At 37.8% G+C, this 15,561-nt stretch overlaps 1 protein-coding gene across 1 annotated transcript in view; it reads right to left on the reverse strand.

The window, feature by feature from the left end:
* GABRG3 (gamma-aminobutyric acid type A receptor subunit gamma3) overlaps positions 1-15,561 on the reverse strand; it is a 291,318-nt gene that overhangs the window by 40,146 nt on the left and 235,611 nt on the right. The window contains exon 6 of the mRNA XM_054271617.1: positions 9,296-9,433. Coding sequence (XP_054127592.1) covers positions 9,296-9,433 — 138 coding nt within the window. The remainder of the gene's footprint in view (positions 1-9,295; positions 9,434-15,561) is intronic.

Raw genomic sequence — 15,561 nt, forward strand, 5'->3', positions numbered from 1 at the left:
AAAGAGACTTAGCACCTTTCTGCAGCATATGAATAACTCTTCTATACTCCCTGTGTCTTAAAATTTTCATTAAGACTATAGATTCAGAAGTGAATAAAATATAAAATATCCTCTGCAATACTGTGAGTTTTAAATTAAGTACAATTTCTGCTCCTGAAAGACTTTTAGATAACATTTTAGTGACTGTGCAACCCTGGCCAAAGGCCAAACCTTCACAGTCTGCATTAATATAAAGCTTTTGATTTAACCAACCATAAATCACCAATACAGCAGTGTAATGACAGAGAAGTCGGAATCAAAGCCAGAGGTGCTGGAACAGCAAGTATAGAAGGCTGTTCTCATCTGAATAAATGAAAACAGTTTCACACTTCTTATGTAATATTTCCAACCCCATCATAGTGATATTAATAACAGAAATTGTATCATCAATCTGCAGCGCAGGTCAAGATATGTTTCACAATTTGAGTCAAAATATTCTGTCTACATTGTGCACCTAATTAGAAATCAATCTATGGATCCAATTCTGTTTTGTATTTTGTATATTAGAGACACTTGTAAAGCCATTCTGACTGCAGTCATGGTGTCTTTCCCTGGAAATACTTCCCTCTCTCCCTACTGCTTTAGCCACCATGATAGCCCATTGCTGTCTTTATAAACATAATTCAGCAGATCAAGGGTTTTACTTGTAAAGGTCTGGATATCTTAAAAATGGCAGTGTGGCTTCTTATTTGGCAATGTCTGGCTACACAATTATCCTCACAGATCAAACCTTGCCATGACTGCAGAGAGCAGCAAGTGAAGGAGCTGGAAATCTCAGAATGAATTCCTAAAAGCTATCAGTTTACCTCAGTGTCATCTAGGCTGGACAGGAAAAATGCAGATGAGAAGTGACTGCTAACAGGAAGGCCTCTGTTGCTATGTAGAATTCACAACTCTGTTCTTAAGATGTAAGGAACCAAAATCTTTTTCCTAGCAAAACATGGAAGCAAGTTCAGTATTTTGTTTTTTACCTTGTGATCTCTGGTAAAAGCACCAGGACAGTGAGACCAAAGTCCCAATGTCTCAAGTGAGTGACTAAATTCTAAATTCTGTAATGGCTTTACTTAGAGCTTCATACTGCTATTAAATATCCAATCATCTTTCAAGCTCAGAGGGGAGCTCAGGCTAAAATCCCAAGGTCTGGCTTATTGTTACTGGAGAACAGAGTCAACCTTGTTGTCTACCTGTCCTGGTGAGCTATCCTAGAATGGAAATTCATGTAGCTCCAGCAGAAGGGAGCAGGAGACCAGGACTCCATGTACAGAGAGGAGCAACAAATAAATATAGCATTGTCACTCAATGAGTGAATAGGAACACTAATTAAGGAACCTTAAAGTCAGACACATACAAAACACTCCAGAATATGGAACTATCAGATAAAAACATCAGCTGAAGGAAAACATAATAGAAGAAAAGACTCTGTGTTTTTTTCCATGCAGCATGGACATCTTTTAAAAAGGACAACTTGAGGTACCTTAACAAAGACAAATGGATGTCTTTTTAGGGAAAAATTGCTTCCTACTGAAATTTTCCCTTCAGAAAAAATGCAGGTGAAGACTTGCTCCCAAGTCTTCTACAGTATATTTTTTTTTCTACTTTTGTTTTTACTACTAAGTAAAATTACTTCTTATCTCTCATCATTTGCTGCACTAAGGACCTATACAAAAGACATTGCATTTGTCTCTGCAAGGCAAAGCACAAGAATGAAACCAGTTAAATATGTAGTTCTACTGAATTTAAAAGTATGGATAGGAGTAATATTCTCTCTGCTCCTCTTACTCTTGTTATCTTCTGCACTATTTGTGAAGAGGGAAGGTATTTTTAGAGCATGTTATACTTATCCCACTCATATTATTAAGCTGAGCTTTCTCTAGTTTCTAGTGACTAAAGAATTACTCACATTAAATGTACAGTTTCAGGCTTCTGCATTTCTGGATGTGATCCCAGGCCAGCACCAGGGAAGAGTTCCATTAACTTCAGCAGGCTATTGCTGCAGTTATAAATCACTCTCTTCAGAAGATGTCTTACTATGAGTTTTATGAGAGAGTTTTGTAACAAGATAGGCAAGTACTAGATTTTCAGGGCAAATAAATGTTTTTATTCCCATGAATGTCTATCAAACTTCCAAACAACACAGGAAAATGCTTTAATAGACTATAAGTATTATATTAATGGTATATTTATTTATTTATTACATTTCTAATCTGAGTAGCTAATGGCAAAGTTATCAGACTATTATACGAATTACAGTTAAAAATAAAACTGGAAACTTCTCTTAGAAAAACTTCAAAATCTTCAAAATATTCACACTGATCAACTGCTGTTTGACATGTGAATGAATATCTTTTAGAAGTCAATACTGTTGATTTCTCCACTAAAAAGGGATTTGGTTTATTCCAAATACAGTATCAGAGATAAAAACTCTGTCAACAAAAAGATTATTGCTAAATCTTCTTATAACCAGGCTAATTTTCTGTTGGTATTTACTGTCAGAAAGTAAGTCCTGCAATATTCCCTCATTCCAGGATTTCTGCTGAGGCAAAAGACTTACAGTATTATTTTGTTCCTCTGAAGGCAGCCAAAGAATGAGAGAGTCAGCTCAAATCCAGGTGTTTATTTGGTGCTACACACTAAGTACTCTTAAACTGTATGAACATTCTGGATCTTACAGTGTTTTTGGAGTCCCTTTCCCTCCACTCCCAATGAAAGTGGTATAGAATAACACCCACATCCTGGCCATGACCCTCCTGGCCACTGCAAAAATTAACCTTGTCCTGTATGGAACCAGGACAATGTGATACCCATGGTGAAAGAGGCAAAGGTCCTGCAATGCCACTTAAGTGAAAAAATACACTATTTTAAAATGGTACATTGTATTCTTCTCAGTCTCCACCTGTCTGCTTCAGGATGACATCTGGTTAAAGACAGTCTTGAAATAAGTAAGTGTAGTGTCTTCTTGATCAAATGAATTTAGCATTTGAGGGGAAAAAAATCCTCAAATTCACATTTGTCCTGGGGAGAACAGAGATGACAAGAGCCCTCTGCTGTGTCATCAGGACTCACTGGCACATTAAAAATGTTGATGAACTTAAAACCCATAGGTTTTATAGATATTCATTAAATAAATACCTTCAGATGTGTCAGCGGGCACATGAGGATGTGACTGAATCAGATGATTAAAAAGAACTAAGTATGGATGCAATTGCATTCAGTCACTGTGGCATTTTGTGCATTTTTTCCACTCATTGTTAAGACCATAAGGGCACCAACAAGCTCCAGCTGCTTTGATAAGCCTCTGACCATCCTTCTTTGCCACCCTTCTTGCAACCTCTTCCTTCAGCTAAGGGGTTCAGCTGCCTGCTGCTGGCACTGCCCTTTCCTTGTGAGTGTGATGGTTGGGATGGGTGCAGCCTAGCCCTGGACTGGCACTGGTCAGTCTGGCTCACCTCGTGTGGGTGCTCCTTGTGGGCTCTCTGTGCCTACAGCTAAGTGATCTGGGAGCATGTGACAGTAAAGAGTAAGCTGAGGTGACCATTTTAAAATGCTTTCTCAAGTCAGCTGTTCTTTGTACAGCTATTAGAAGAGAAAGTCATGAGCACCATTTCCTCTGGATAAATATCTGGTAGTGTGCTGACTTTTGACAAAGCCAAGGAGCATCAACTAATGTCATAGAATCAGAATCAAAGAATAGCTTGGGGTACAAGGGACCTTAAAGGTCATCTATTGTCATGTCTTGTACCATGGGCATGGACACCTTCCACTAGACCAGATTGCTCAAAGCTCCATTCAATCTGACCTTGAACACTTCCAGAGGTGGGATACACAAAGCTTCTCTGGAAAACCTGTTCCAGAGTCTGTCCAGGAAAGAATTTCTTCCTAATATCTAATCTAAACTTACTGTCCTTCAGTTTGAAGCCATCTCCCCTTATTGTTGTTGTTGTTACAAAGGCCTGCAAGTGACAGCACTTCAGGCCTTTGGAAAAAGTCCCTCTCCATCTCTCTCTTTAGGCACTGCATGGCTGCTAGAAAGTCTCCCTGGAGCCTTCTCTTCTCCAGGCTGAACCCTCTCAGTCTGTCTTTACAGAAGTGAAGCTCCAGCCCTCTGATCATCTTCATGACCTTCCTCTAGACTAATTTCAACAGGTCCATGTCCTTATTATGCTGAGGGCCCAGTGCTGGACCCAATATTCCATGTGGGGTCTCACTAGAGTAGAATAGAAGGGCAGAATTACCTCATTCAACATGCTGGTCTTTGATGGAGCCCAGGATACAAGTGGTGCTCTGTGCTGCAAGAACACATTTGACTTGATGGGGACTCTCCTGGGGAAATTTAGCATTCCTATAAAAACATGTGTGTCCCTTCCCTCCTCTGCAAGTAGCCATATATGTATATATGTATGCATACATGTATATATGTAGATATTTGCATTTTCTTGAAAGAAAAGTTTGCTTTATTTTGTTCTGTTGTAGTTTTGTACTTGTCATTTACTGAGTACTCTGCAAGAGAATATGTACTTTAATCTGAGTTGCTACTAGTATGACCCAAAAGAGCTTTATCTAAATCTGCGTGGTACAGGCCTGAGAGCATCATTTAAGCTGAAGTACTTTATGAAACAGCAATTTCAAAAAACAGTATTTCAAAACACATAAAGCACGATTTAGAAGTTGTATGACAGGCAGACTCACACTAATCATCACCCATCCATGGTATGTGAACAAAGTTTCTCCTTCTTATGGTAGTTGTTATGGCTATTTATTTTCAGTATTAATGCTTGGGATAATTCAGAATCTATGAAATGGAGCTTTCTGTCTGGTTTTATATATATAATTTGAAATAATCAGCTATATTTTTTTAAATAGGGAGCTTTTATTGGTATTTTCTCTTTCTGAGGAATTATCTTGAACTTCAACAGAGGCAAAGACCCTCTGAACTGCAAAAAATCTCTCACCCTAAAAGCATCTGAGAAAGAGCACAAACAATACTTGCATGGTGCAAAAAAGTTTTTAAGTAAATGAAAATAAGATTCAAGAGCTAGAGGGTCTTTCTGTTTATCTAACAGTGTGAAAAAAACAAGTGGTTTTAAAAGAATAAACTTTCTGAGGAAGACCGAAAAGTGCAGAAAAGCGCAAGCAACACTACAGCTCACTCCATGAGCCTTAATTGTGGAATCCTCCATAATTTTTTGTGGGTTTTTCTTGGTCTTTGCTTTAATCCCCCTCCTATGTCCCAGTCCATCACCGCCCATAAGTGTATTTGAAATGTCTAGAACTCAGAAACCTGAAGTTTACTACAATCACACACAGAGTGCTTTTAAAGAGGACATTCTTCTCTCTCCTGTTGTCCTGGTCACCTTTCCATTGGCTGACTTGCAGTTTTAAAATCTGCACATTTTTTCTATACATGCAGTTTGTCCTTTCTTTTCACAGGTGGCTTTAGTACTCCCTCGACTTTCATTATCTTTGTCAGCCTTATTTGACATTGTAGCAAGAGAAGTGCTCTCATTACAGAATCTGAGTCTGAGTACCTTGCCAGATGGCAACAGGGGAATTTTTTAGTATTTGTGAATTAATTTGATATCACCTGGCAGTAAGAGCTTTCTTAGGGTTCCAGATAAAGGCTCATGACCATACCACCAGCACAGTGACTTCTACTGATTAGTGCATGCAATCATCATTTGAAGTAGGTATTTAATTTATTTTTTGGATTTATATCTTAGCATGAAATTAAAAAAAAAAAAAAAATACCCTCAGGGGAAAGATGTACACTTCTTCCAGGTGGCAATGAAAACTTTTTTTGGCTGCCAGATTATTGTAAAAAAAGAGCAAAGTACAACACTGTGTCAATAATTTAAGCCACTGCTGGTTCAGTGCAAAATATGACATTTTTCATATTACTTAGATTTCTGAAGTGCACCCTGTGACAGCTGGCTTCTTAACCATGTACCTCTGAAATTGTCATAGATTAACATAAAGGTTATTTAAATGTCTGAAAAAGGTTTGGAAAGACTGAAAAAAATCAAAAAGCCGAACACTTCCAAGTCTTAAAACTAACAATTCTGTCATGAAAATGACTACCAAGAAAGGACTTAATGCAAATGAGGAACAGCAGCAAGTTGCTGTGTGGTCAGTGTGACCTCTCTTCATTACACCCAGAACATGGCTGAAGAGGAGGTAAAAAGAGATCCCCAAGCTGGACGTAGGAAGGTGGCACTGCAGCAGCTCTCACATGACATAGATGTCATTTAGTGAGAAGCAATAGTGTCAAAAACAAGCAGGAAGGTGTAAGGAAAAAGAAGTCAGGGTTTTGAATCCATCTCTTGTTGGTGCAGGACTGGTCTCTGCAGAAGATCTTCTCATGCTATGCCTAGTCTGCTTTTTTTTTTTTTCTTAATTCCCTCTGGAATAGTAGTTTCCATAACTTCCCTTGGGAGGAAGAGATGATGTTTGGTACCTTTTTTTTCAGAAAGCTGCTGGTGGTATCCAGCCTGCTTCCCTTCTCCTAACTCCACCTTATTAGTAGGAATGATCCCTGTTCAGCACTCTGAGCAATGCTGTTTTTCTTTTCTGTCCTGAGCCTGCAGAGGGGTGGTGGCTGCTGGGGCCATCACAGGCTGCCACAGGGCTCAGAGGGGCCCCAGGCTGACCAGAGCACAGGGCAGGAACTGAGGAGCAGCATAAATTCTGAGTGAGTCCTACACCCACAGCGTCCTAGGGGCAGCCTCAGGGCAGTCTCCCTCTCCAGGTAGCTTGAGTGCAAAAATGTCACGGATCTTCCATGACAGAACTTGGCATTCATTTCTGACCACCTGCAGCCCCCTGTGGCATGGCTGTAAAGATGTAACACCTGCAAGAAGCAGCTGCCACCTCCCTTTATCACAGATTGTCCAAACAGTAGGAAACAGCAGCTTTGTGGGTTTCCTAATTCTCAAACTTCTTGGCTAGGGCTTTATTTCAGTAAACAGGAACATCCCAGAGTACAGATGCCTCTTTATCCCATTTGTTCACATATATTTAGACACAACAGGTACTTACAGAATTTTGTCAGAGACATACTGCACTTTGTCCTGTCCCCTTCCTCTATTTTGGGGCTCCTTACACTACAATATGGGACATACATGAAGTTTTCCAATGTATTTGCTTTTTCTTAAGTCCTGGCCCTGTTTGCTCTTGACAGTAAATATTGTTGACATTCAGTAAATCTGGTCTTTGAAATTACCTTAAACTACAGAGTAACAAAATATAGTCTGTTTTCTGAAAACTCAGGTCCATGTACAAACTCAGGAGTTTATTCTTCACATCTCTAATATGTTTGTTGACACCTATCTTAGATATCTGGTGAAATGCACAACTCATTTTTCTAACCTAATAACTTCAGATGACAATCTGACACATACATTTTACATTGTTTATTCCAAGTTAGGTTCCACAATCTCCTGACAGAGTTTTTTTGTTGTTCTGTTTTTTGGTTGTTTTTTTTTCTTTTGGGGGGGGGCTGTCAGTATTTGAATAAGCTTTAGTTTGTCAACAACCTTCTGTCACTGTGGTGCCTCTAGAAGAACAGAAATATCCCATGCTTCCAGTAACTTGAGTTCAACACTGCTGTTGGATTTTGCACTCACAAACATGGGTAAGCAGAAACAGCAAGAGCAATTATACAAAAATATTGTGCCAACTCACTCATCTTAATAAGAACCAGGCACATGCTAAAATTAACATAGGAAATAGGTTTCTCTACGCTCCACATTATCTATCCACTTATTTAGGTAAGACCTCTATAAATGTGTTTTTCTGGGCAGAGTTAAATAGATTTGTTTATCAAGACACTGGTGTTATATTAATATTAACTGTGTAATTCTTTTCCATGGAAACATAGAATGGTTTGGATTGGAAGAGACCTTGAAGATCATCTAGTTCCAACACTCCTGATTCTTGGAGAAGGCTGAAAAACACCTGCCTGCCCATGGGAAGCAGTGAAATAATTTCTTGTTTTGCTTTGCCGGGGTGCACAGTGCTTTCTTTCCCTATTAAACTATCTTTATCTTAACCCATGAGTTTTCTGGCTTTTATTCTTCCAATTCTCTCCCCCTTCCCACCAGGGAAAGTGAGTAAGCAGCTGCATGGTTAAGCTGCCAGCTGGGGTCAAACCACATACATAAGTATTTTAATGATTTAGTATTTTGTACCTGAGTCAATTTATGGGAAATTTGCATTCCTGAGTAACTTGCAAATTAAAAGACTTTGTATCCATAGCAAAGGAGAACTTTCACATGTGTGCTCTTTGCACCATTTTTTTCTGCTAAACCACCAGCTCAACATATTCATTAAAAATTTAGTGACTTTTCATTACAAAAATTCCTATACAGTTCTAAGAATTCATTGCTGATGTTAGTGAGTGGGCCAGGACTAAACAGCTGTAGTTCCACAGATTTGAAATTTTTTAATCATTAATATTTTGAAAATAATAGCTTAGCTTTGATTACCTTTTGGCAAAAAAAAAAAAAAATCGATTTTTTTGAAAAATTCACCACCTGTTAGGCAGAAGTTTGCTTCTAGCAGTTTCCCTCAGCAGCTGTGGGAAGACTTACCAAATCATGGCAATCATGGAGCTTACTGCAGTCATGTATAAAGTTTAGACATGGTGTGACAATTTATCCAGTTCAAAGAATGTATTCCATTTAAAAATCTTTTTTTTTTCCTCTATATTACTGTGCTATTATAAGAAACAGCAAAATTTCTGAAGAAATAGAATAGGCATCATTAGATTTTAATTGCAATCAATTGGTAAGGTCACTAGCAAAGGCATTTATCAACTGAGAAAGAGAATGTCTTTAAAATATTAAGAAAAATATTAAACAGTTTTCTGAATGATGAAGAACAGAAAGTGTCTAATTTCACTAACCTACCATTGTGCTCAAAATCTTTCTCTTTAATTTATGGTGAAGGCAGATTCAACACAGGAGTGGCCTAATAAATGAGGAATGAGAATCATACAGTAACTTCAACTCTAAAACAAATAGCCATGTCAAGCAAACATTTATTCCTCAGTTTGTGAAGTCACTAGAAGAGTAGAGATTATCAAAAATCAAGATAAAGTCAATATTTTTGAGACCTGAACTTTACAGCTTCTAAAATGAACATTTTAAAATCAATATAACATAATAAAATCAATTTGCACTTGAATGAAAGCAAAACAGGGATAAATATTTTTAAATAATTTGAATTCCAGAAAAAGCACTACCATTTGTATCATTCTTACCTGCAGAGGTTTTCACAATTTCTGAAGTATTTCTGAGACCCATAAAGTCAAACTGATAGAGTCTCCAAGATTTCTGGTCAGCAGCCTCCACTGAATTTTTCCTCCATCTGTAAATCATCTCCTCTTTAGGATAGCCATCTAGAAATTAATATATATATACATATGCATATGAATATTTTGCATTTCATAAAAAAATGTTCTGCAAAATATTATCTGTTCACTGTTTCAGTGCTGTTTGGGAACACCTGAATTTCTGATCCGATGCTTTGTCAGTGAGTTAAGTGGCATCATTCTCCAGAGTTGTATGGCACACAAAAATAGAGACATAATGTACACAAAATACTGGCATCATACTATATTATTATATACAACATATTATCATAATACTGGCAAACTTGTGGTTTTTCACTATCATTGTTTTTTAACAATAGAAAAAATATGATTGGTTCTATCACAAACAGATCTCTTCAGAGGTGCAGGTGACTGTAGTAATTGGAGGTCCATGCACAGAAGTATGCTGCTTTTCATAAGCTCTGAAGAAGCTGAGCAAACCAACAGAATGCAAAAAATGGGGTCTCTCTCAGTGGAAAATATGAACAATTGAAAAGGACACATTGTTTTAAAAGCTGCAATAGTTCCAGTAGGGAGTGTGCTACTGCACTTCTGAAAGAAAGATAACAGTGCAAAAGAAACCAAAATTTTAATTAGCATGGGAATTTTAAAGTGATTATGCTACCATATCTCTTCTGAAGTCTGGGGTAATTAATGAGGCATCACCTGATCTCTACTGCTGAAATAGCTTCTGAAAGTCTTTATCAGTTTAGCACTCAGTAGTCAGATTAATTCTTATGCCAATTTTTAATTTCCTCTTTGTTAGAGAATGGCATTTTCCAATCGATGTCCAACAAATCTTCAACCAGACCATACCATAACAATAAACCATCTAAAAACAACAGCCCACCCATGCTAGTTACAATTAGATTGTTCTCTAATGCATTATACAATCAATTTTTATTCATCTCATTAATATAATAGCTGTAGATTACAAGGCAAATTAAAAGCCTAACAACAATAGATGGTTAATATAGTTGTCACATCAGTAATTTATTTTTCCCCATTGAAAACTGATACATTTTTATATTTGCATTGCAAAACAACTTCTCTGGTCATGGGGCTATTTCCTTGATGTCTTCCTCCTGTGAGTGTCTTTTTAATCTTGTTTTAGGTTCCACCCTGCCGGGGTACTGCTGTAAGGCGTGCACAGCCTCATTTATCCCCCACACTAACACAGCAAGAAAAGTACCCACAAGTCCCTTAGTTCTCGTCTAAAAAAATGACCAAAATATCACTATGTGTTAATTTAAAATGTCAGATTTGTATATTTCCCATCAATGTAAATAAAGAAATAACCTGTGAAGGACCCAACTGAGTAACAAACACTGTTCTCTGTGAGAACTCTTGCTGCCAAGTAGATTCTGCTGCCAATTCTGCCGTGCAAGTCTGTGAGATTGACCTAAAGGTTAATTTTTTTGGCTTGTAGATTATGTCAGAGGATGCAGTGATACAGTGAGAGAAGTCAAGCTTTGCAGAGCCTCCAAGCCCTAGCCCTGAATGATCTGAAATTTGAAGCCTCTGATCACATTTCTTCCTCTTCCAAGTAACAAATAATAAGATGAGGAAATGGCCTCAAGTTGCACCAGGATGGGGGGTGGTGGTGTGAAACTGAATAGGGAACATAAGATGGAGTCCCTTTTCTCAGATAAATTTCACTATAATCATTGTAAGGAAAAATGTTTCAAATATCTTGCAAGTAAAAAAAAAAAATATACTTTTAATACATTATTTTTAAGTGATCCAAAATGACTTTTGGATACTTTCCCCAAATTTTGCTGAAAAAGTTGTGCCAGTCAGTCTTGAATTCAATTTCTTCGTGATTTCTTCCTTTCTTTTCATCCCATGACCACCCCACAAAAAAAAGAAAATCCATTACTCTGTCAGTATGCCTAAAAGCTTGCTATCATATTAACTAAGGCAAAGCTGTTTATCCTGACAAGAACAACATGCAGTCCGGAAAAAGTTCATGGACTCTCATCCTTCAAGATTTTTCCTGTATTTTTGACTAAGAAAGGTCAAATTCAGTTTCAAAGTCTCTGTTCAGTATTATTCATCATTATTAAATCATAAGCAACTGACCTCAGGAGACCATTGTGACACTTCAACAGTTCCTTAATCCACAATTGCTGAGATCTGCTCTTACCATGATTTGGTAGCTTACATCAAAAGAGAGAAGTACTAGAGATTCAATGGGAGTTGTTTCAACCTCTTAAATAACTGCTATTATGTTCTGCTCTGGTGCCAGGTGACTGACTTCACTTTTCAATTATTTAAAAGAATAATAATTTTATGGAGGAGTGACACATCTCTATGGACAGTATATCACTCTTAGAATTTATTTAACTTACAGAATAGACTGCTCATGACAGTTCTTCTTTTGGTGATATTCAATATTTCTTGTACACAGCCTAATTGTTTCTAGCCCTTTAAATATTTCATTTTAGCAAATATCAGAACTGGAGGCTTCAGTACTCCACAAGAACATGCAATGTCTATTGTTCAGCTTCCTTTCATTTTCCCAGCATGACAAACGACAGTAAATTATCTTAAATTTTAAGCTTAGTGGCTTCAAGTCATTCACTCTGAACAAACTTCTCTCAAGTGTATTTACCCTTCCAAGTTGCTTTAGGTTATGTAAAAATATTCTCACTGCAGTAGGGCAAGCCTCCAGGAGGTCCTGGAGGTTTTCCAGCAGGTGCCAGTAAGGTGGCAAAGGTGATGGCATTGGAGAAAGACAACCAAATGTGTTCTGTGTTACAGCCATCTGAGCTCTGGCAACCTGCAACTCAGGATCTTCTCAGCCAAAGCCTGTGTCAACAACTCTGTTTTCCCTCCTATCATTTTACTTGATTAAATTCTCCTACTTTCTGTCCCAAAGGTTGCTTTGTAGGCAGTGCTACAACTTTTATATGCCATATCAGCAACTTTTAGAGGCCACCCTGATCATCTGGCTTTTGGTAACATGGTGCTACATGTTCTTGCAAAATCAGGTCAGAACCAAATTTGATTCTTTAAGAGCTCAAGAGAAAGCATATGTGTAATGCCTTGTGTTTACTTTCACCAAACATGCATAATGACTTTGCTTTTCCACTTTTTGCCATTTTGAAGGTGAAACTATTATAACAGAAAGGTAAATTGTCAGGGAAACCTCTGAGATTCTCTGCATTTTCATGTATTTGCCCTTTATTATTGAAATACTTGGATTCATGTTACCTTCTCACAGATCTTCTCACATCACCACCATATAATTTAGAAGTGGAAGGTTAAAAATATTTAAACTTCATATTCATACTGCTTCATTTTCCAGGGAGACTGATTTGTGCAGAAGGCTCCACCAAAGTGCTGAAAGAATGTTCAAGGCCAAAAACAGCACCAGGCTGGATAAGAGGCATATGCAGCCATAAGCTGGCCTTGAGAATTCTTATCAAGTGGCCCTGTAGCACATCTGCTACAGGAATCAACACAGATGGAAAAATCTCCAGCTTTTGCAATATGACCATCGATACCTGTTTGTGCATACTGCCTCTAACCTTGATTTCCCCAATGCTGCAATTGATCTGGACATCTTAGATCAGTGCCTGATATCTTTGTTTCACTTTCTTTTGTGTGACAACGTGGCTATTTTGGGAAGTGAGTAGAGCTGGAAAGACAGCCGAAAAGACATCATGTCAAAAAGGACACAGACCACTTGAAAAGGGCAAAAAAAATCCACAGAAAAGTGTCCAAGCAATGAAAAGATAGAGCAGCATAGAAAAAATAAATAAGGTCTTTCATCTCTTCAGACATACTTTACCCACTCTGTGAAATACATTTATTTCACTGCTGGTTCCCCACACTACTCATTCACATGTAATACTGGTAGACCCAGCTTATAGGAGAAGGAATAAAAGAATTAGGCTCCTTCTTAGCCTTGCAAAAATTTGTGTGCTCGGAATATGCTCAATGAAAGCAGCAGCAAAGCTGAAAATGTGGGGGAAACATGAAAGAAAGGATTGGTTCTGTTAAGTATCTGTCACGAGCTGATGCTTGTGAGAAGAGTATGTTTTTGAAAGATATAGCTGGATTCTGGGAAAGTTTTGCTTTTCCATGGGTGTTAGATACAGACTCAAAGTCAGTGGGAAATGTGATCTCAAAGCTGAGCTGCTGCCATCAGTGAGTGACTGGAGTTTACATCATGGGCATGGAGGGAGGGTTGTAGACGCTGGTGAAGTGGTCAGGAGAGGGAGGATGCTCTATTCCAATTAGAGGAGAGGAATAAGCAGCCCTTTACACCATACAGCCAGAAACACTTTGCCTCCTTGAATGCTACCTTGTTAACTCTGCTTCAGGCTAATTGGGAGACCTCTGTCAGCACAGCCTGGGTCAGAGGAGGATAATGAACTCCACAAATGCACCTTTCTCTGGTACCATGTTGTCAATGACAAATCATATGCTTCCACAAAATCTGCCTGGGCTTCTTTTTTTTCTTGTTAGCAGTCTTTAGAATTGCTTTGCTGGCAAGCAAACTGAATTTTAATACAAACTTCTCAGTGTTTGGAGGAAGAGGTTTCTCGGTGATCTGTTCCTGTATCTGTGTGGTGTTTGTTCTCAGAAGGCTTTTAAAAGTAGGAGACTCTTGAAAGTTCCCCTATTAAAATTGGTATTATTACCTTAGATTTTATGATAGTATGAACTTACTAAGCAAAACTAGATGGCAGAAAAAGAAAAGTTGTAGTTCAATTATTTTAAAATTAAAAAAAAAAAGGGTATATAGACAACTCATTATGTTTCACCAGGAAGAACCCTTCAGGGCAGAGGGAAGCAAAAGTAGGGAAAGTGAATGGAGATTGAATAATTTACTTTACATCTATGGAAAACAATAGTCATAGCTTAATGCTGTGTTTATTAATAGCTTAATATTGACTTATCTATGTCCCCTAATGAAGGGGAAGGGGAAGGGGAAGGGGAAGGGGAAGGGGAAGGGGAAGGGCAGGGGAGGGGAGGGAAAGGAAAGGAAAGGAAAGGAAAGGAAAGGAAAGGAAAGGAAAGGAAAGGAAAGGAAAGGAAAGATGAGGTACTTGAAAAGCAGCTATGGCAATAATAATAATTAAAGAAAAATGTGTATGTCGTAAAGACAGCTTTTAATCCTGAAGCAATTTATTTCAGCAGTAGTAGATAATTGCACCTAGGTGATAACTACAGCAATTAGAAATGTTATTCTTTGCCCTGTTTGCTTGCATCAGTAATTGACACCTTATTAACAGTACATTAGCTCATGGAAAAAAATCAACCAACATCATCATGACTGCAGATTAATGGCTCTAATACTGCCCTGAAGGTAAAGGATGCATGTCTCATTGGAGATAGTTTTTCTACCTGAAAATTTGCTTTAATATAACTGTGATACAATTCTGATGAAGAACTAGAGGATCCAGTCACTATCATTAACAGTAATGCTTAATTATCCCTTACCTGGGACTAATTCTCTATTGATAGAAGTGTAGAACGCTGATGTGATTTACTGATAAATTACATGGTAGCTTAGCTTTGGGGAGGAACTTGTGGCATCAATTTTTCTTTTGGGCCTTCAAAATAGAAAGAAGGAAAAGAGAGGTGCTGCTGTCACAGAAATAGTTCCCAAAACAAGGATTTTCTATGAACCAGCTTTTGTTGGAAGTAATAATTTTCTTGCTACTCATAGACAAATTAAAATTTTGGCTCAGAGAAAAAAGAAGAGAAGAGAAGAGAAGAGAAGAGAAGAGAAGAGAAGACTGAGAAAAATGAACATAATTGGATTGAAAAGAGAGAGGTTTTCTCCTGATGTCATTTTAAGATGTGGCTTTTCCATGTACTCATTATCTTCTAAAAAATAACAGATGCATCTCAAATGGGAGTGCTAAGATTTTGTCACACGCTGCCCTAGCAGCAAAAACTCCCTGTTCCAAGTTTCAGATCCTAAAGGATAGTTAGACTAGTTTGAAATTACCTTAAGAAACTAAGGCAATCCTGTTGCATCATCATACCTCTATCCTTATGCTTGCCAAACAATTTCCATTTTGACTTATTTACAAGTAGTATCATGAGTGATTTGGTTTTGGGAAATGGTGATTTTTACCATATATTGTCCCTATAATTCCACCTTTCTATTGTTTTAAAAATGGCTTCATCTTTTC

Source organism: Melozone crissalis, unplaced genomic scaffold, assembly GCF_028551555.1.
Source record: "Melozone crissalis strain CALT ecotype California unplaced genomic scaffold, PUWL_Pcris_2 ptg000013l_1, whole genome shotgun sequence".
Taxonomy (NCBI): domain Eukaryota; kingdom Metazoa; phylum Chordata; class Aves; order Passeriformes; family Passerellidae; genus Melozone; species Melozone crissalis.